General features: G+C 40.8%; 1 protein-coding gene across 8 annotated transcripts; it reads right to left on the bottom strand.

Moving 5' to 3' along the window:
- Positions 1 to 1,081: 1,081 nt before the first annotated feature.
- Positions 1,082 to 20,737, bottom strand: GDAP1 (ganglioside induced differentiation associated protein 1). 8 transcript variants are annotated; one of them, XR_012054178.1, is made up of 8 exons: positions 20,388 to 20,737; positions 19,888 to 20,080; positions 18,487 to 18,660; positions 15,992 to 16,086; positions 15,426 to 15,540; positions 7,859 to 8,831; positions 2,877 to 3,042; positions 1,082 to 1,941 (listed from the first exon to the last, which is right to left on the bottom strand). XR_012054178.1 is itself a non-coding variant. In XM_072924768.1 (7 exons), the coding sequence occupies exons 1-7, from the start codon at positions 20,436 to 20,438 to the stop codon at positions 7,940 to 7,942; spliced, it is 939 nt and encodes a 312-aa protein (XP_072780869.1). In that variant the 5' UTR covers positions 20,439 to 20,737; the 3' UTR covers positions 5,351 to 7,939. The 8 variants fall into 8 exon arrangements, 2 of the variants coding, with proteins under 2 accessions (XP_072780869.1, XP_002197983.4); XR_012054179.1 differs by having other exon boundaries at positions 1,082 to 1,869; XR_012054180.1 differs by having other exon boundaries at positions 1,082 to 1,865.
- Positions 20,738 to 21,642: the final 905 nt, after the last annotated feature.

Raw genomic sequence — 21,642 nt, 5'->3', positions numbered from 1 at the left:
GGCCAAGAAGGCCAATGGCATCCTGGCCTGTATCAAAAATAGTGACGCCAGCAGGACCAGAGCAGTGATCATTGCTCTGTATTTGGAACTGGTGAGCCCACACCTTAAATACAGTGTGCACTTTGGGGTCCCTCAGTACAAGAAAGGCATTGAGGTGCTAGGGTATGTCCAGAGAAGGGCAATGAAGCTGATGGAGGGTCTGAAGGACAAGTCTTATGAGGAGCAGCTGTGGTTTTTTCAGCCTGGAGAAAAGGAGTCTGAGGGAGGACCTACAACTACCTGAAAGGAAGTGGTAACAAAGCAAGGTGGAGGTCAGTCTCTTCTCCCAAGTAATAAGTGATAGGACAAGAGAAAATGGCCTCAAGTTGCACTAGGGGACCTTCTTGGGCTATTGGGAAAAACTTCTTCATGGAAGGAGTAGTCAAGCACTGGAGCAGAATGCCCAGGGTAGCAGTTGAGTCACTATCCTTGGGAGTATTTAAATATGTGTAGGTGTTAAACTCAGGGATCTGGCCTAGTGGTGGACTTGGCAGTGCTGGTTTAACAGTTGGACTCAATGATCCTAAAGGTCTTTTCCAACCTAAACGATTCTATGATTCTAAGATGAAACATTACATAAAGTGCCCACAGCCAGCAGGAGCCTGGGGAACTGCAGGTTATACAGCAAACAGCCCAGATTAGAACCAGTCCTGTACAAACAAACATGAGATGAAGGACTGCAGTGTAGGAGAACAAAACTACTTTTGAGGCAAGGTTGTGTGGTGAGATTAATTATAATACATGAAAAAAACATAAAATTTGGTAATACCTAATAAATTGTTAATGGAGGCAAGCAGGGAAATTACTGCTATCTACTGAATTAGTGTTTTCAGCTGTGACTGAAGTACAGAATCTCTCGTTAAACAGAATCATTATTGAACGAGTCAATGAACCATATAATGCTTGTCTCCTCACATATTTCATCCCCAGCAGAGGTATTGAGATAAACTCTCATGCACAGAAAGCAAAGTCTCTACTCCTTCATCAACAGACAACACCTTGTGGTTGCATTTCCTTCTCGACAGCAATGCACACATTGCAGTTTAGCACTTTATCATGTTTGGGTTTATTTTTTAATTAAAAGCCAAACTAACAAAACCAAATTAAACATAAACCTTAGGATATCCGTATATGTTAATATAATATCCCATTTATATTTCTATATATAAATTTACATATATATATCTACATATAAATATAGATTTTTTATATATTTATATATATATATTCCTTTCCTCCCACCAAGAGGTCTTTTCTGTATCTCCATTACTACCTTCCCTGTCCTTTTTCTCTCCCATAACGTCATGGTGCTGAAGCATAGCAGTATGAAGTGTGAGGGTAAAGACCACATTTCAGAATTAATTCTTGCTGAGAGCAGGGTATGAATATGATTTTCTTCACAAATACATCTTCAATTAATTTTCTATACAAATTTAAGCAAAATTTTTCCTGATTCGAGAACTCCATGTGTAAGTTTTTTCCAATACATTACCCCTGGACTGACAGTACAGGTACAGTTGTTGATGATGTGTAAACACCAAGGTATTCTCTCATTCCAGGTCAGAGAAGCTAGTAACATATTTGGCATCTATCTGCAACCAGCTTAAGGGACTTCTGACTTCAAGCACAGCCACTTCTTGCATTGGGTTTGAAGCTTGGTTTGCTTCTCCTCCCGCTTATCACAGAAGTCTGTTGGATTGCAATGAGCCTCTCTCAGTTGCTGCTGGACTTCCACTTTTGTGGGTTGCTGTGGGTGTGGAACTGCAGTCTCAGCCAATGTTGCCAATGTTGTTGTTCTACCAGCCACTTTGGAAATATTTCAATTTCTTACTTTGCATGAAAAATACACTGTTAATTCCTTACAACACACAAGAGGCAGAACTATTATCCAATATGCTTTACCTAAGAAAATTAAATAAGCACAGTTGCTTTTTGTATATTTTAATGTATATATATATATATATATATATATATAAGAGAAACCTGTAATCTTTTTATTTAGTGGAGATTCTTTGTATCACAGTTACAATTGGCAGTTAACAACAGAAAAATTAAGTCAGCTATACACTTTTGGTTCTCTTTCAAAGCCAAAGAATAAAAAATTTATGATGCTGTCCTGGAATCAGTCCTAAACATACATTCTTGGACTTGTTTTAAAAGAATTCTTTATTCCAAAAATAACTGCATATTCCAAAAATTTTGACTCAGTATATACTACCCATATTAAAAGCTTACATAGCTTTTAAAAGCTTAAGTTATGAATATTTCCTTTGTTTCAGAAAGATACCATGTAGCTTTCATTGTCTCTGTAACAAATAGGTTGATTAAAACAAAACTTGTCAAGGCAAAGTTGTAAAATGTGATTCATGGGATAACAACTTAAAAATCAAATTCAGATCCCATGTAAGTAGATGCACCACTACATTTTTTGTAGCAATGACTCATTCCAGACCTGAATTTGGCTCTTTGTTAGAAACTGAAATCTTGATACTTCCATTACTGCAACATCAGCCAATTTTGTTTCCTCTGTAAATTTTAGTGGATTCTGTATTTTAGACCTGTCTTTAATTCAGAACAATAGAAGGGTGCACAAATTCTTGAGGCACAAAATTTGGACAAAGAGCATCTGGCACAGACATCCTGTGAGATCTTTGTCTCTGGAAGTTTTTCTGTTTGAAGGCCTAAAAATTCTAACAATAGGTCTTTCTATTTTTACTGCCTCTGACTCTAGGATGTAATCCAGACCTCTAATTTGAATTTTTCTAGTTTGGTGCCTAGCCTTGTGTAAAGGTGTTTGAGGAGAGTTACATAGTTCAAAACATATGCTTTCACAGTACCTGTCTGAACAGTGATCCAATTTAAATATCTGTATCAGGAAGCTGGCTTCACCATGTATTCAACAGAGACAGATATTTCTTCTTCCTTTCATTATTACAGTTAAATAGCTGAAGTGAGTTACAACAATATGTCCCCAGAAGCAGCAATCCAAAAGCCTCTCTCCACCTGCAGAAAAGCCACACAGATCTTAGACCACAAGTTACAGTGATGGAACTTCTCTGCACAGATTTTCCTTGGTTTCGTTTAGGCTCCAGAGTCTGGATTTCTTCCTTTCCCCAAACCTGGGTATCGCACCTAAAAATATCCCTTCCAAGAGCTTGACTTTGCCAGCTTCTGCTAGCTTTTAAACATAGCTGGTAGAGGAAGCTGTGTGGCAGGCCCTGTTCTCCATCATGTTGCTGAGTAACTGATAGTCTCAGCCTCCACATGTCCAAACTACTTTTTGTCAAAGGAATGACCTCTGATTTCTGTAAAGGTAGATGTGATTTTTGCTGAGAAAGAAGAAGCTTGACTCTGCAACCTACTGCACAGGGCCTGTATCCATGAGGAGGAGTTCTTGTCTCTACCACCAAGTTTCACCTGTTTCATTACAAAGTGGGGGAGAACAACTCCGCTTTCTGTGAGGTGAATGCCTCAGCCAGCAGGTGACAGGACCAATGGTCCCCTCACATCTGGTCTGGCCCTATGAATACTCTATTTTCTGCTGCTTACAGAAACACAGGCATCATCTGCTTAAACGTTTGAAGTCTGTAACCTTTCAACAAGCCTTGAATAAGCAATTTTCAGGATGGCAATTGCTTCTCAACAGCTAAAGTTTTAAATTCAGTCCAAATGCAGTAGCATTCAGATTCTGTCCTGGATGACCAGCTAAAATGAAGCACCAAGTATGTTTGGGTATATTCTCAAGTCCCTGCAGTCATGATGTAACCAATGTTTTCAAATACCCTTGTAATTCTATCAGAGTAAATTAGGAAAAGGGAACACATCTCCTAATGGCAGGGGAGCTGGAACTAGATGCTCTTTAAAGTTCCTTCCAACCCAAAACTTTGTATGATTCTACAACTACATGACATTTTTATAATTTTACCTTTATAAATGCAAATTTATTTTATAAAGGCGAGTAATACAGCAAAATACATAACTGTCAAACAGCTGTTTTAGCAAATGAAATATGAAAGGGATAAATAAGGATACTGTATACCGAATATCTATATATATTTATCAAGTAGATTCATACTGATTTATGCTATTATGTGTAAGTTTACACAATACACTTTTATATAATTATTTATGTTTAAAACTGTAGTAAATACTAATGCTGATGTAAAGCACAGAAAGAGTTAGACCTTCAGCTCTGCAAATTCCAACAGATTCTTCCCACCTCACTAAGCTTATCCATAGCCTAACTATTTTATGGTGCAACATTTTTAACTTCACATTAAATTAAGCACCATATTTGTAACTTAGAAAGGAAAACAGAAATAAAAAGGCTATTGAAGTATTGTATGAGTGAGTTAACAGAGGGTTGTAAGAACTCTCGCTTCTGGAATTTCCTGAGTTTTGAGTGCTTGACTTTATGACTTGGTACTGCACCAAAACTAAAACTTCTTTATAAAGAAAAAGGCAACAACATATTTTCTTTGGGATTTTTCTACATGCTTTTGATTTCCTCAGTACATCTTATAAATTGCCTAAGCACAACCTTATACCTCTGTCTAACACTGGCTAAACAGAGAGATAATAAGAAGGCCTCAGCAAACAATAATCTGTCATACACCATACTGCAGAGTACTGTGTGTTCCAGCTAGCTAGGCGACTACTTTTCACCTACTTTCCATCTGCTGCTCTCTCTAATCCTCATGCATTAGGGCATGCCAGTCTGCTCTCTAAACCATAGTAGCTCCTTGCTCCTATAAAATTCAGACTTAAGTAAAAAATGCCTTTAAAAATGTGACATGGAAAAGTGGATGTATGGCTTTATGAATCTAGACAAGGAATTTATACTTACTGTACTTACCTTTGTATTCACTCTTGCCTCTTGTATGTTTAGACATAAGCTTTCCACTGCAAGAGCACTGTGCACACTTCTGATTAATGCTAAATCATAAGGCTACTTGAAAGTTGGTGCACAGACTACAGGTGTCATAATCTCCTGAAACTCAAGTCCTACCAGCTGTCTACTTATCCTAGCAGCTTCCCTGACATTCAAGATACTGAGAGGCGATGCACGCAAGCCTCATGTACTGTTATTTATTCCTCTGCTTAACAAGGAAGGAAGCCCAACACAGACTCCTACAGTGCAAGAAAAAAAAAGGGGGGGGTGTCTTAGTTTATGGCCAGACTAATACACATTTAGTCTCACCAAGGACAACGTCAGTGTGTACACAGATTATGTGCTTGTCATGCACCTTACAGAAAGGAGCCCCAGCTGCTGCAGCACAACAATTAATCAGAAACACACTCAGAAGCAAAGTGGAGTTGGAATTTTTTTTAATGGATTAATAGAAAGTAAAAAACCTGCTTGCCCTAATTATTTTTTTACTTATATTTTTTTACTTTATCAAATAGCTTCTGTTGGACTTCATACATATACAGCTCAGACAGACAACCAAAGAAAACATCATTGTTACTGCTGTTTCCATATATATGCAAGGCAATTTTTAAACTGATTTAAAAAGTGTTCCAGGGCTTCTCTCCTTGAATAGCATCAGAGTCCTTACAACAATACTGTGTAATTCTCAAATGTGCTTTGTTTCACTGACATAGAACATATCAACCAGACTAGAAAGTAGTCTATTGTGCAGGTCCCACATAAAGATATGAACTATATCTGATGCATGATATAAGAGTAAATAGTAAATGAAAACTAGAAGATTGCTTCAGTACCCAATCAAAATAGTATAGAGAGCTACCAGAAAGAAAATAAGCCAGTTGAAAAGAAACTTCACAAGCACAAAAGCTATCCTGCACAAAGAACCAAATGCAGCATGTGTGCTTCTAAATCTCATCCTATTTTGAGGAATTTAATCATGGATAAGCCTTTTGCTGCCACCTGTACAGAAATCAATGAACAGAGTACTTCAGGGCAGTTAAAATAGGTAGGATACAAAACAGCTGAACTAACAGACATTAATCAAAACAGGAATCCAAACTTTTATGCACTAAAAGCTTTATCCATGCTCATTCTTGCAGATGGCAAGTTTAATTGCTATTCGGTAACATTAATTTTCATGTGAAAATTTTTTTATTTTAACTTTGGCCTCTCATTTACCCAGTATAGAAACGACACAAGTATAAGTGGCAGGTGTCAGAGAACAAACCTGTGGTAGAACCACTCAGTTGTTTCCAGAGCTCTGGAGAAGCTGCTAATGCGATGAGGGTGCTCACAACCCTCTTATGCTGAGATGACAAACTTTTTCTCTGTGAAAAGTAGAGTTTTCCTGCATGCCAGAGAGGTCTGCCAGAGCAGAGTCCTGGAGGACCACTGACATCTGGTGGTCACCTCACTCTAAAGAAGGCTAAGTCATATATATTTAAATTTACTATGACTTGACCAAATTACATTTTACAGTGGTCTGACAGACAGGCATGCCAGGGAAGAATTAAGTTACAGGTCTTACTCTGTGTTTATTTACTTAGTGGAATTTGATAGCTACAAGTAAATGCAACACACAAACTCTGTTAAAGTTGCCAGTACATTAATAGTATTGATGGATTAAACCCACTCTAGAGATAATAAAGCTTTTCCAAATAGAGACATTTAATTCAACAAGTTCTTGAGAACCACTGGATCATGAAATAGAATTATATAAAACTGTCTTTTTTACAAATAAAAAAAGTGCATTATTTCCTAGGTAAGATGTTTCTTATTACTGGAAAGGAGTAATGAGATTTAGGTCTACTTTTGCTGGACAACTAGGACAATATTAAATAATAAGCAGGAGTATCCAATAATTTTATCCATATTGATATGTGTTAGAAGGTGAGACTGCCCAGACAGAAACTGCCTAAGTTCTTTCCTGCAAACTTGAGATGATCTCCTTCACACCTAAATGCAATTCTGCAGGGAGACCACAGCCACCAGCACTGGACCAAAATGTACTTAGGTCTGTTAGCAGTGATTGTTAATAGGCAAACACTTAAAGATATGCTTTGTTTGTTGCATCTGTGTACAACTTGTAAACAAAACTTTGAGGCTTTTGAACATTCATCAAGCATACAAAAGTCTTACTAAACTGTCATGAGAATTTTCAGCCCTTCCAAATGCTTTTTTTGCTGCAAAATTATTCAAAGTCTTATTTCAGGTAAATGTACGTTTCTTGTTGAAATGGAAGATCATTTCAAAACTAATAAAACTCACAACATCTGCTGAGTAGAAGGAAGTAATCAAATTGTTTTTCTACACCTTTCCTGCATGTTACAAGAGGGCAGTTTTGCAAAAAATCAGCAGTACAAATTGTTTTCAAACTTTCTGTGTTTGTCACTTATCATCAACATGACCCCTATCCATAAGTAAAAGGATTACTAAATTACAGCTTTACCTTAAATCTAGGCTACCTAACCAGACTGATAGACAGTGAACTATTTTTAATTACTTATACAAAAAGGCATTGCTCTGCATATGTTTTCTAGTTGGCTGTGGCACGTTGTGGACAAGCATTTAATAGAGACACGTGCAATCGCTAATGTTGCCAAGAAGTGTGCAAAAATAGCCAGTGCTCAGAGTGAAACACGAAAGGGTACACAGGACACTCACACGGAGGCAACTGTATCAAAGAAACCCAAAGAAAGCAGCAAATGTGCACCAAGATAGCTTGATTTGATTCTGCCAGAGTTTGAGGCTGAGCCTGAAAGTCTTTCAAAAGACAGGTGTCAGGTGTCTTGCTCCTATTTGTATTTCAGCAAAATTCTAGTATCTGTTGTCCAGTGATGCCTCTGGAGAATTTCACTTGTGTGGTACATAAATCACTGATGTTCTTACCTGTTTCAGGTCTTTTCCTGTACTGATGCATGAACATACGCTTACAAAAGTGGCTTCACAAGATTACTTTTTAACACGTTCCTAAAGGTCCAACTGCAAATTAACAGACAATAATCAGTACAGAGAAAGTTGCTCTTCTACACAACAGGCACAATGTTCCAATTAAATCTTACTCTGAGTATTTAAAGTAAGAGTTATTTTCAGTATTTTAACAATGCTGGTTTCTGCACAATAATGCATTTCATCTACAGTGAAAAGCTATCACATTGCTGAATATCTATTCAATAAAAGCATTTTAATTAGGTCAGCTACTGGGTAAAGGAGACAATAACCACTTTAATGTAGCACTGTCACAGTTATAGGCCCTTGGCTGAAAAGTACATCTCTTCTTTCCTTTGTCATCCCCCCAACACGTATTTTTGAAAAATATCTCAGCATCGCCAACCCAATTAAACATCAGCAGGAGATGATTACTCTGTGGCAATGTTCTAATTCACAGACATAATCGTACTTCTACGCTTATATTTTATTGAAGATATTTTCCTGGGGGGCAGAGATGCCCTCCACTCACCACCAGAGACAGACAAGGTCTAAAAATAATTTTGCCTGGTTCTAATCGATAGCACCATGTTGGCAAATCTCTTCCGAAGACACAGGAAAGCAAGATAGCCCACCCCTGCCAGCATGCTGACCAGCAGGGTGGTGCCAAGAACCCTGGGAGCCCTTTTCTTGGCCACACGGAATGCTGTTGGCAGGACAGCTGAGATTAATATATTGTTGACATGTCCCAAAACTTTGTAGAATGCTTTTCTCTTCACGACACGCTCATAATAAGCTTCCAAGTTGGGTCGCTTTCCATTTCCCCAGTTTCTTCTTGCTAATCCCAGAAACTTCAGGCGATGTAATGTGACAGCAAGTGACACATCTGCCAGACTGAAGAAATCACCACAGAGCCAAGGCTGATTTCCATCTTCTAAGAAGAGATAAAACATAAAGCATACTAATAAGCACATTTAGTTTAGTGCTATTTCAAAGTACCATCTAATAAAGAGCAACAACGCTTCAGCTAAAGTATGACTTTAATCAATAAACATTTTCCTAATCCCTGTCCATTTTTTGCACAATCTTGTAAAGTCTTAGGCTCAGCAGCCCGGCCTACATTTGTTAAGGAAAAAAAGATCCCCATTCCAGGTTCATAAATTAAAACCCACAGTAAACACTTATTTTCCTCAACTAGATTGCTCAAATCTGGATTAAATTAGACAGGATTGGAAAGGAGGAAAGAAGTTTAGCTTTTACTGAAAAGCTACCACTTGTCTGAAGAATTTATTAGCTTGTCTGTGTCACTCAGCTCTATAGCATTCACTCAGGAACTAACTCCAGCTAACTTGTTGGAGGCTTTCAAGCCAAAATGAAATGAATCAGATGACTGACTTGCACCAAACACATCAACCCATTGAGATGACAAAATTTGTCGCCCTGTCCCTCTTTTGTGTCTCTTAGACCCCAAGTTATGGGGGTTTTACATTGAGATGTTTGAGAAAGGACAAATATTCCCACAGCTCACCACTAGTCAGGAGCACAGATGGAGACCCCAGGTACCCTCCCCAAAGGAAAGAGGTCAATCTTCCTGGGATGGCTCAGAGCAGGCACTGCCAGACAGCGCCACAAGTCACTGTCAGCGATCTGAACCACCACCAAAGGGCTGATATGTAATGACTATACCAAGAGCTTTTGAAACCCAGGATATGAAATTTGACAGCCAGCACAGTTACCCTAGTTGCCAGCATAAGTACCTTGCTCTAGCCTAGATCTCGAATAGGGAGGACTATGCTGTTCTCATCTCATTTGTAACTTCTGCAGTTCATCCCACACAGCAGGCATGGAAAAATGCTGGCACTAACACTCAGCAGCCCCTCTCTGGAAACAGAGAAATTTTGCAATCTCCTTTCCAACACATTTTCCACCAGAGAAAAGCAACAGTTTGGCACAAAGCTGGTACCAGTCCATTTTGACTGGTTATGTAGGTCTGGAAGAAGGACGTCTGTAGAAAAGGAGTTTATCCTAGGTTGCTGAAAGCATACCTGGGAATTCATCCAGTGCATTAAATAAGATGATGAAAAAGACCTAAGAATCTATCCTGCATGAAAGAAAGATGCCTGCAGTAGTAGTAGTAGTAGTAGTTGAGGGATTCAAGCAACTGCAAGAGAAGCAGGAGCTCTTAGTTTTACCAGAACCTGAAGAAGTACAGATCACAAACCTCCAAAGTAGTAATACCTCAGACAAAATTCCAAGAAGCAATAGTCCCATGTTTCACAAAATCCTGTGATCCAAGAAGCTTTCATAAGCTCATCAATACTATCAGTTGACTCCTTGGAAAGGCTACTTAGCAGAGAAAGGAAAGGGGTTGCTGGAAATGGTGGCAGACATAGTATGCTGAACAAAATCCTTCCATCCTTTACGAGTTAAAATATTTTCTGTGAGTCTTTCACTGTTGAGTCAGTAGCAAACTCAATCTAGATTTTCAACTGCTGGTTCAAACCTACAGTTGTGATAGGAACCAGCAATTATTACAACAGCTATTTATAGAGCTAAATGCAAAAAGTTATTGATTTGAGCAGATGCAGTTGATATTGACTGATGCTTCATGCAGTTCCCAGAGAAGTCAGGGGAAGGACTCCTATTAGCACCACTGGGAGCTGAACGCACTGTGAATAAGCAGAAGGCTAATCCCATTTAAACAGAATTTAGGATGCTGACATGGTTAAGTGCCTGTGGGTATAGATCAGGGGGAAGGTCAGCATTGCAGATGTCCTCGTAGGAGTGTGTTACAGACCTGCTAGCCACCACAAAGAAGCAGAGGATACATTATTGTAAATGCAGGCAAACCCAATGGGAAGAAATGACGATGTCTGACTCAATCCAGAAGGCTGAATGATTTATTACAACTATGCTAAAATACATTAATATACTATATAAAAAGGAAGATACTAAAACTACATACTACTTTTTCTAACTCTAACACAACTCGTGACCCTCTCTTGAGAGTCCAGACACAGGCGGATTGGATTGGCCATCAGGCTCAAACAGTCGTCACCAGAATCCAATCAAGCACTCGATCCAGGTAAACAATTCTCCAAACACATTTCCCATTGGAAAAACAAGGAGCAGAAATAGAAATTGTTTTTGCTTTCATTTCTCTCTGTGCACCTCTATGAAAAATCCTGAGAAGGAGAGAAAGGTGCTTGCCACAATGCACTCTACAGGAGACTGGCAGAAGTCTCTCTGTTTCCAGCCCTTGTACTTGTGGGGAACTTCAGCCTGCCAGATGCCTGCTGAAAATACAACACAGTGGAGAGGAGCAGTCTAGGAGATTTCTGGAGTGTGTGGAAGAAAACTTACTCACAACTGGAGAAGGACTCATGGGTGATGTGGTGGTCAGTGGCCATCTTGGGAATAGCAACCATGAAATGATGGAGTTTTCAGTTCTGGGTGAAGTAAGGAAAGGCACCAGCAGAACTGTCACCTTGGACGTCTGCCAGGCAGACTTTGGACACGGGAGTCAGTTGTCCTGGGTTGACTCTATGATACTTTTATCCCCAATTGTCTGTTCTGTTTATGCTGAATCATAAGTTTTGTACCTTTAAGACTTCTTACAGAAGTGAACAGGGGGGAGAAGAAGCGCGGAGTTTGTTTTCAGAAACTGCACTCACTCCTCCACATTTCTGCTCCTTCTGCTGTCTGCAGACAGACAGACAGTGAGACAGAGCTCGCCTTTGATTTTCTAGTTAGTTTTAGTTAGCTGAAGCAAAGAAGTTCCCTGGACTGTGGCTTTTCCTTTTCTTCAAACCTGCTCAAACCTGCTCTGGACTGATGACTCTAGGGTGTTGAGGGAGCTGGCAGATGAGCTTGCGAAGACACTCTCCATCATTTATCAAGAGTCATGGCTCACTGATGAGGCTCCAGACAATTGGAAATTGGCCAATGTGACATCCATTTATAAAAAAGGTAGGAAGGAGGATCCTGGTAATTACAGGTCAGTTAGCCTGACCTCAGTACCAGGTAAGATAATGGAGCTGCTCATACTGAGTGCTATCACACAACACTTACAGGATGGCCAGGGTATCAGACCCAGCCAGCACGGGTTTATGAAGGGTAGGTCATGTCTGACCAACCTGGTCTCCTTCTATGACCAGGTGACCCATCTGGTGGATGCAGGAAAGGCTGTGGATGTTGTCTATTTGGGCTCCAGCAAGGCCTTTGATACTGTCTCCCACAGTATACTCCTGGAAAAGCTGGCAGCCCATGGCTTGGACAGGAGCACTCTGTGCTGGGTTCAGAACTGGCTGGACGGCCGGGCCCAGAGAGTGGTGGTGAATGGTGCTGCATCCAGCTGGGGTCAGTCACCAGTGGTGTCCCCCAGGGGTCTGTGCTGGGACTGGGACCAGCTCTATTTAATATTTTTATAGACGACATGGATGAGGGCATCAAGTCCTTCATTAGTAAATTTGACACTAAGCTGGGAATTTGTGATGATCTATTGGAAGGAAGGAGGGCTCTGCAGAGAGACTTAGATTGGTTGGATGGATGGGCAGAGTCCAACAGCATGAAGTTTAATAAGTCTAAGTGCCGAGTTCTACATTTTGGACACAAAAATCCCCTACAACGTTACAGGCTGGGGACAGTGTGGCTGGACAGTGTTCAGGCAGAAAGGGACCTGGGGGTGCTGGTCGACAGCCGGTTGGATATGAGCCAGCAATGTGCCTTGGTGGCCAAGAAGGCCAATGGCATCCTGGCCTGCATTAGGAATTGTGTGGCCAGCAGGAGCAGGGAGGTCACCCTTCCCCTGTACTCGGTGCTGGTGAGACCACACCTTGAGAGCTGTGTCCAGCTCTGGGCCCTCAGTTTGGGAAGGACATTGAGATGTTTGAGTGCATCCAGAGGAGGGCACTAATGCTGGTGAGGGGCTTGGAGCACAAGCCCTGTGAGGAACGTTTGAAGGAGCTGGGGTTGTTTAGCCTGGAGAAGAGGAGGCTTAGAGGTGACCTTATTGCTCTCTACAGCTTCCTGAAGGGAGGTTGTAGACAGGTGGGGATCGATCTCTTCCACTGGGCAGCAACTCACACAACAAGACGACGCAGCCTCAAGCTGCATCAGGGAAGGTACAGGTTGGATATTAGGAAAATATTTTTCACCGAAAGAATAATAAAGTACTGGAATTGTCTTCCCACTGAGGTGGTAGAATCACCATCTCTGGATGTTTTTAAAAAAAGACTGGACATGGCACTTGGTGTTATAGTCTGGTTGAGGTGTTAGGGCATAGGTTGGACTTGATGATCTTACAGGTCCCTTCCAACCTCGTTATTCTGTGATTCTGTGATTCTGTGAACACCCAGAAGAGCTCTGGCAGCTCACACCTGTGGCCCAGCGGGCCAGGCCTGGGCTGCGGCATTTCCAGCACCGGAGGCACTGACGATAAGAGACTGAGTGAGCTGAGCTGCAGCCTGGGGAGGGAACTTTCTGAGTCTGTCTCTCTGCAGCAAGAAGTTTTATTGTTTAACATTGTTTAGGTTTTCTTGTTTAATAAACTTTTTTTTCCACTTTTCTCCAAAGAGGTATTTTTCTCAAACCAGTTGTGGGGAGGGGCTGATTGAATCTGCTTCCTAGAGGAACCCCTTTGGGGATTCTTGCCCAAATCTGCCCTTAACCAGGACACAGTCCTGAAAGACAAAGTAGTACAGGAAAGACAGGCAAGATTTAAGGAAGAATTCTTAAAAGTACAGCAACAAGTTGTCCCCATATGCTGTCAGGGAAAAAGACCAGCCTGGATAAACAGGGAATTTAGGTTGGAATTGGGGTAAAAAGGACTGTGTCTCACCTCTGGCCGGAGTGGGGTACTACAAGGATGGATGTCATGAGGTTGTGCAGAAGAAAATTAGAAAGAAAGCAAGACTTGAATTTAATTTGGGCACTCCAGTTAAAGACAACAAAAACAGTTTTAGTAAATACATTGGCAGCAAAAGGAGGGCTAAGGAGTGTCAACCCTTTGCTGGATGAAAGGGAAAACATATTGGGGGATGAGGAAAAGCCTGATGCACTTAATACCTTCTTTGCCTCAGTCTTTAACACCAAAACCTGTGGTTCTCAGGATATCCAGCTCTCAGAGCTGGAAGTTGGTGACAGGGAGATGAGTGAAGCCCCTAAAACCTTGGAGAAAGTGGTTAGTGACCTGTTATGCCAGTTAGACACCCACAAGCCTATGGGTAAAGATGGGATGTTCCCAAGAGTAAGAAGGGAGCTGCCAAAACTTTGCCAGTTATTTCAATTATTTGCCAGCAATCCTGGTTAACCAGAAGTCTCTGTTGCCTGGAACTTAGCAAATGTAATACCCATCTACAAGAAGGGTCAGAAGGAGGATCCAGGAAACTACAGACCTGTCATCCTGACCTTGGTACTGGGAAATGTCATGGAGCAGATTGTCCTGAGTGTTACTACATGGCATTTGCAGGATAACCAGGGGAACAGGCCCAGCCAGAATGAGTTTACAAAGGCAGGTCTTGTTTCACCAACCTGAATTTCTTCCACAACCAATGACATGCTTACTGGATGAAGGAAAGACTGTGGATATTATCTAGACATCTGTAAAGCTTTTGACCTGTCTCCCAGAGCATTATCCTGGGTAAACTGGCTGGGTGGGTACATTCTTCATTAAGTGAAAAACTGGTTGGATGTCCAGGCCCAGGGAGTGGTGATGAATGCAGTTGGTGGATGGTCACTAGTGGGGTTCCCCAGGGCTCAGTATTTGGGTCAGTCCAGGATGAGAGGAAATGGCCCTAACTTACACCAGATGAGGCCCCAATTAGATATTGGAAATATTTTTTACTGAAAGAGTGGTCAGATATTGGAATATGTTGCCCAGGGCAGCAGACAGCAGGATATGGTTTAGGTGTGTTTATGATGGTGCTGGGATGACAGTCGGACTAGATAATCTTGAAAGTCTCTTTCAACATTGATGATTCTGTGATTCTGAAAAATTTTACTTTCATTTGGGTGGAGGCAGGTAACAGGACTGCTTTCCAAGAGGTTGAGGGAAGAGGGTTGCCTAATGATTAGAGCAATTATTCAGATAGCTTATTCTGCATGTACCACAAATATCAGCAGACTATCTGCACAAGATTATAATAAATCTGTATTAAACATTAAGATTGTGATCATTATAGTGAGATGAAGCCTACACTTATTACCAAAAACCTACTCAGCATTCTGTAGTTATTTTTTTTTCTGATTTTGTTGATAAAAATACTAAAAAATTGTGCAGCTAATTATACTCATTTTGCGAAAAGGTGATCAAGCACTCTCATGAAACAGTGAGAACTCTCTGACTGGAACAGTAAATTAAGCTAGTATTTAAAACTGCATTGATCCCTTCTGTGATGTATAGATCACTATATACTAAAAGTATCAAATCCAACACATTAAAAATTGCTTTATGATGGTGCTATCAACAAGTTTACTCAATATCCTAAAACAGAAATATCAACAGGATTTAGGAAGAAAGATTCCTTACCTGGTGTTTCCTCATTTCGCCGTTGCAATTCAGTCTCAACCTGATCCAAAACTTTTTCCAGTTCATCCAGTATTTTCTTTAGGTATTTTATATTATCATGATCCAGCAGTTTAGACTAAATAGACATACAGATTAATGTTTTAATCATCATACAGAGTTTATACTTTTATCAGAGAAGCTTATACATAGGATACTACTGTGTTTGTTCATAAAATGTGATTATTTTCTCCACACAGTCAGATTGATACTACATGGATACTGGCGACAGTTCAGAAAACAAAATAAAACTTGAGAGATGCTGGATATTAAGGTTTGCCTACCTCTGCAGGGTGCTCAACAGCCCAACTCCACACTGATGTGTACTTACCTTTTAAATCAGTGGGACTAGTCCAGTACTTCAGCACACACTTGCAGTGTGTAGCTGATCTGAGGACAGACTGTTTCATGCCTTGAAGGCTGCATGACATTACTGGTAATGACAAGTGAAACAAATGTTTATATTGTGACCAAAAAATCTAACACTAAGAAGCTCATAATAAAGGGGCCCATACAAAGGGGTTTCTTACCTTAAGGCGCTTCTGTTTTGCTATATAGGCATCTTGAAGGTCTGGATTTTCTTCTGCAAGTTTCTTCAATTCTGATTCTGTGTTACTTATTTGGCCTAATTAAAAAAGATTTTAAAAAAGAAAAAAACACAAAGCAAACAAAAACAAACAAAAAAAAAAAGAATGACAAATATTAGCTATCCAAACATACTCATAATGCAATCCACAGGAACTGATCGATCACCTGTGTAAAATATCATACCAAGAACATTGCAAGTGCTGCTTCAATACAGCATTTGCACCAGGTTAAGATTTAAATACATTTTGGAAAACTCTAATGCTTTTAAATTGACCCACCACACCTTCAGCTCATCAGTTTGCAATGTGACAGTGCTGGTAGGCCCACACTGAGATTTCTTGTCACTGTAGGTCATAGGCATAATTTCACAGCAAAATCCTAAATGCCACTGAATATGGAGCCAAGGTGTTTTCATTTAGCTAAAATCTGATGCTAGTCTGTGATCCTTTTGGAAATGTTCTTTATGAATTGTGTGCATGTCCTAGAAGAACATTCATTACATGATTTAAAGAACGAATGATACAAAAAGTTTAAGTTAATTGTACTGATTTCTACTATGTGTGTATACTCTTTTCCTTAAAATGGGGCTTTGCTTGAAAATGCCATACTTATAAACCTAGAATACCAAAATACAGTGATTTATAAATCTTCGAAAAATAAGTATTTCTAATCATAAAATTATAACAAAAGAATAATTATAGAGCATGAATCATGTCTCACTTGTATTTGATAATAAAGTTTAGTCACAATTAAGTCTGATAAATTAAACTGATAAAAAATTCCTTCTAGAGAATAACAAATTCACTTTTTTATATATTCATTTCAACATGACTGTGAAAGCCATCCTTCAATATAGTGTATGAAGAAATTTAAGGATGTACTCATACAACTAAAATTTTATGTATGCAATCAATTACTTACTTGGATTTGGTATGCTTAAACATAATACACAACTGGCTCATGCCTTATTATATCTAGCAGTCTAGAAAAAAAGGGTGTTTCAAGCTGAAAATGAAACCATCTCCAACCAGGAGAAGTTTGAACATGCAAAGAAATTTTTAAGAAACATCCACAAAAAACCCCATCAGTTTCAAAAAAATGCTTCAAATCAAAAAAATATAAGCTATGTTTTAAGCATGAAAAGATAAGAATCCATCCCAATTTAGATAAGCAATAATGTTAGCTCTGCCAGTATGAACATGTGCAAACTGAGAACAATTTATATAAACTAGAAGCTAGAGCGGAAGAACATATACAGAAAGAAAAGCAGAAGACAATGTTGTAAAGTGAACTGTAATAAAAGCACTGATTATTACCATGTGAAAACAGAAAAACTATCCACAATGCCTATGAGTAAAGCACAACTGTTCAATAAACAGTTAGCATCCAGATTTAGGAAAAAAAACAAATCAAAACCGCAAAACCAGACAATGCACTGATGTAAGAGAATAATTCATCTTCTTGGACAAGGGGGAGAGGTTTTAAACTGGAGATAGATTTAGATTAGATATGAAGAAAAAATTATTTTCTTTGAGGGTGGTGAGGGACTGAAAAAGATTGCCCAGAGATTCTGGACTCCCTATCCCTGGAAGTGTCCAAGGCCAGGCTGGACGGGGCTTGGAACAGCCTGGCCTAGTGGAAGGTGTCCCTGCCTAGAGCAGGGACATTGAAACTGCATGATCCTTAAGGTCCCTTCCAACCTAGGCCATTCTATGATCCTATGATTCTATGACCCTATGATTCTGTGTTACTTAAGTAACATCAATCATGCAACTATATGGAAAATTAGCTGCCTGCCTTCACTTCTGACAACATAACAGTGTGGCTAGTAAGAGAACTGACTTACCAGAAATTTTAAGGAGGAGGATAAGACATTTTGTTGGAAATTTTATTTCTTAAGCTAACAATATCACCATTTATGATATCATGGATTTACTAATAGTATAGATGTATTACATTTCAAAGACACTGCAGTATTTGACTTTGTTCTACAGAGCATTCTAAAACACCATACAAAAAAAATCAATGCTATATAAACCACTGATGCTGACAAAAAAAAATTCAGAGATCTCAGAATGTAATAGTAAACAGGGAATCATCATCCAGCCGTGCTGTCAGGAGTTGATACTTGTCCTAGAACTACTTAGTTCTTTTGTGATACATTGAAGGAAACATAAAGACATCAATTAGAAGGTAGCCATGGTACAAAAATTATCTCCATAGACACCTCAAAAATAACACTTCCTCTTTCCCATTTTCAAATCCCAGCAGAATAAAAAAGTAAAACAAAAAGTATATGCACAAATCATCAAGGACTGCAACTAAAATTCATAAACTGTGCACAGTCTTTTTTGTTTAAGGCAGACTTAAGAAAGAAGATTAATGTAATACAGCAACCTACTAAGTCATAGAAATTCAGAGCTACACCAGTACATACTACGGATTCTGCTGGTAGCATAGGCTGGAATCATGGAGTCCACTGTTAACTCAGGGTGCAGGATGCAGCCGTGTGTGTAGGCATCCATAGGCAAGGAGTCTAAAAGCTCCCTATAATGTTGCACCCTTGGATAATACATGCTTCCCTCTTCTGGCATCAATCTTGGTACTTCCTCTGTAAAACAAAGTTAAAAATAAAGATAAGAAGAATCATATAATTGACCAAATTTCATTCAATCATGTACAGCTGGGACAGGTGACACAGCCACAGGTAAGAAAGCTGCACTTGTTCCCAGGTATATATCTCAGTGGTGTGATTGCAGCTCAGAGAAATGTTTATTTGTAATTAATTTTTAAATGTTTTATAATTCCAATTCCTACGCAGCAATCCACACAAACATGTATTTAAGAGGCTTTCAAATCAGAAAACCACTCTCAGCTCTGTTACATACATCTAGGAATGAGTGACCATGACATACAACCCTATAATGCTCTCACAGTTGGGGACAGCTGAGATCCCAGGAAATTTTCATGGCTGAAATGTTTCTGTTCCTGCAATGACGTAAAAAATACAGTACAGGAATCCCACACAAAGCATGTCTGGAAGTATTCCTGCACATCCATCAGTTTTACCCTACCCTTGATCTACCTGGGCCCAAACTTCTTTTTTGACTAAAACACAGCACAAATTATGTTCACTCAACAATGAAGTTTTCTTCATGCCTCAGAAATTGCAGTGCTAAATCCCTGAAATACAAAATGCTGCCATCTTCACACCTATACAAAATACAACTCTGCATTTCCTTCAAAAAGCGAGGCAGGTTTTTTGTTGGTGTTTGGTTTTTTGGGTATTTTTAACAGTACAGGCACAACGAACTTCAAAACCCTGCACATGATCACTTCCAAGTCTTCTCTTCCTTCTCTTTTACCTCTTCATTCCATTTTGGCTCCAAAAAAATTTTGCTCATTCTACTTCCATTGTTCTACAGAATATTATTCTGAAATTAAGCATGTTTCTTCTCATCTCACAGAGAATCTGGACCTCCTTGACAAAGGCAGTCATGCAGCTCTGCTCAGTATATTATTTTTCCTGGCAGTGTCATGCCAGGGTTAGTGCAGCACGGTGCTGTTCCCATTCCCCGCCTCTCCATCTTTCCTGAAGGGCTAAGGAGGACAGTGGTAGGTTTTACTTATAAAGGTTTACTCGTGAAGGCGCTGGAAAGCCCTCCAGTCATTTTAGAGGAACGTGTTTTCAACCCAAACTGTTAGCTATTAAGAGAGCCCGTTTACTTTTATTCTGCCCTGAACGAAGAGTCCTTCAGCGACATAGAGCTGCCCCCAGCACTGCTGCAGCCGACGGGGCGAGGGGAAGAACCACATACTGAAATGCCTGTGCGATTACCATCTACAAACGTCGCTTCGAGGTAATCAATAATCTGCGTTGCCTCACAAATGATGTTTTCCCCATGGATCAGGACGGGTACTTCTCCAGAGGAACTCAAGCGCATGAACCACGGCTCGTTGTGCTCGCTCAGCGGCAGGTTCACATCGCGCTCCTCGCACTTCAGCGCCTTCTCGGCTATTGCCAACCGCACCTGGAACGGCACCGCCGGGGTCACCCGGGCAGCATCCCCGCCCGGCCATCATCCCCTCCCGTGCAGCATCCCCGCCCGGGCAGCATCCCCGCCCGGGCAGCATCCCCGCAGGGGCAGAATCCCCTACGGGCAGCATCCCCGCCCGGCGGCTCTCCCGGCCCCGCCTCGGCGCACCCACGGCCGCCCCCGCTCCATCCTCCATCCCCATCCCTCCATCCCCCACCCCGATGCCGCCGCGGGCGCGCAGGGGCTGTGGGCACGGCGGGAGGCGGCGATCCGGGGCCCCGCGCCCCCGCCCGCCCCTCACCTTCTGCGAGGAGAAGGACTGCGTCCAGTGGTACAGCACCAGCGGCGCCATGCCCGGCTCGGCCCGGCTCGGCCCAGCTGGGCCCGGCTCGGCCCGCGGCGCCGGGCGGGGCAGGAGGCAGCGCGGGCGCGGAGCGGCGGCCGTGCCCGCCCCGCGCTGATCCGCTCTTGGAAATTGCCCGAAGGGGATGCCCGGGGGATGCGGGGGACAGAGCCGTCTTCCCCCCACCCTCAGTGCTCGGACGACAGCCCTTCCGAAGGGGAGACCGCCTGCAAAGCCGACTGCAGCATCCCCTAAGGAAGCGCAGGAAGATGGATGCGCAAGTAGGGAAGGTCACATGGCAGGATTTAGCCTTTTATATTTATTTGGGTTTTGTTTGGTGAGTTTTTTTTTTTTTTTTTTTTGATTGTTTGTTTTTTAAACCAGTGCTTCCAGTATGAATTTCAGGGACATCGGCAACACATGCCTGGTGAAAAAAAATTTAAAAAAAAAATTATCGTAAGTCATCTGAATTGGACCCTGCTGGCAAAATGAGTTTATTGCAAAATGAGTCATAGCAAGAAGGAACAAAGCTTTCGAATAACTCCCTTTGCCTCCAGATGTGTTCTTTCAATCTCAAGACATCAAGTTTTTTGTTGTTTTTTTTTTTTTCTAGTCAAAATTAGAAAATCTAACAGTTTTGTAGGGCTTTTTTCATTTTCCCTGTGTGTAGCAAGGTCCTTTCTGAAAAGCATTTGATAACGAACAATGGCTTACATCATCAGGAAATGCCTCCTCTGTATCTTACACTGGAGATAGTTTAGAAATGTGATTGCTGAGAGTAACATTAGACATTATCAGCAACAGCAGGCAAATTTTAGCATAGTAAAAAAACACAGTGAGATTACAGAGTGCAGAGTATTGTTCTCTTCATCCTGACTGCTCAATTTCCAGTAAAGGTGACTACTTCAGGTAGGCCTGATAACTCAGTCCCATGTGCCATTTCTATATAACAGATGAACCTCATGATCAGTATCTTAAAGACCTGAACCTAGTATGTTGAGAGCTGTATCCCAATAACAAGAACATATAAGGGAAATTTTTACTAATGTTAAGCCAGGGAATGGATTTAAGTCACTGAAACAAGGTAATGGACAAATCTTATAAATAAAAATGAAAGAAATAAAAAGCCATCTTCCAGCCCTGTACTGGTCATGGAAGTGGGCACAAAGGCAGGCCCATGCTTTCCTCAGAGACCACTCCCTGCTAGAGTCAC

Source organism: Taeniopygia guttata, chromosome 2 (genome assembly GCF_048771995.1).
Source record: "Taeniopygia guttata chromosome 2, bTaeGut7.mat, whole genome shotgun sequence".
Lineage (NCBI taxonomy): Eukaryota > Metazoa > Chordata > Aves > Passeriformes > Estrildidae > Taeniopygia > Taeniopygia guttata.
Note: the sequence above shows the minus strand (reverse complement) of the source record. Positions and strands in the feature narration are given on the sequence as shown.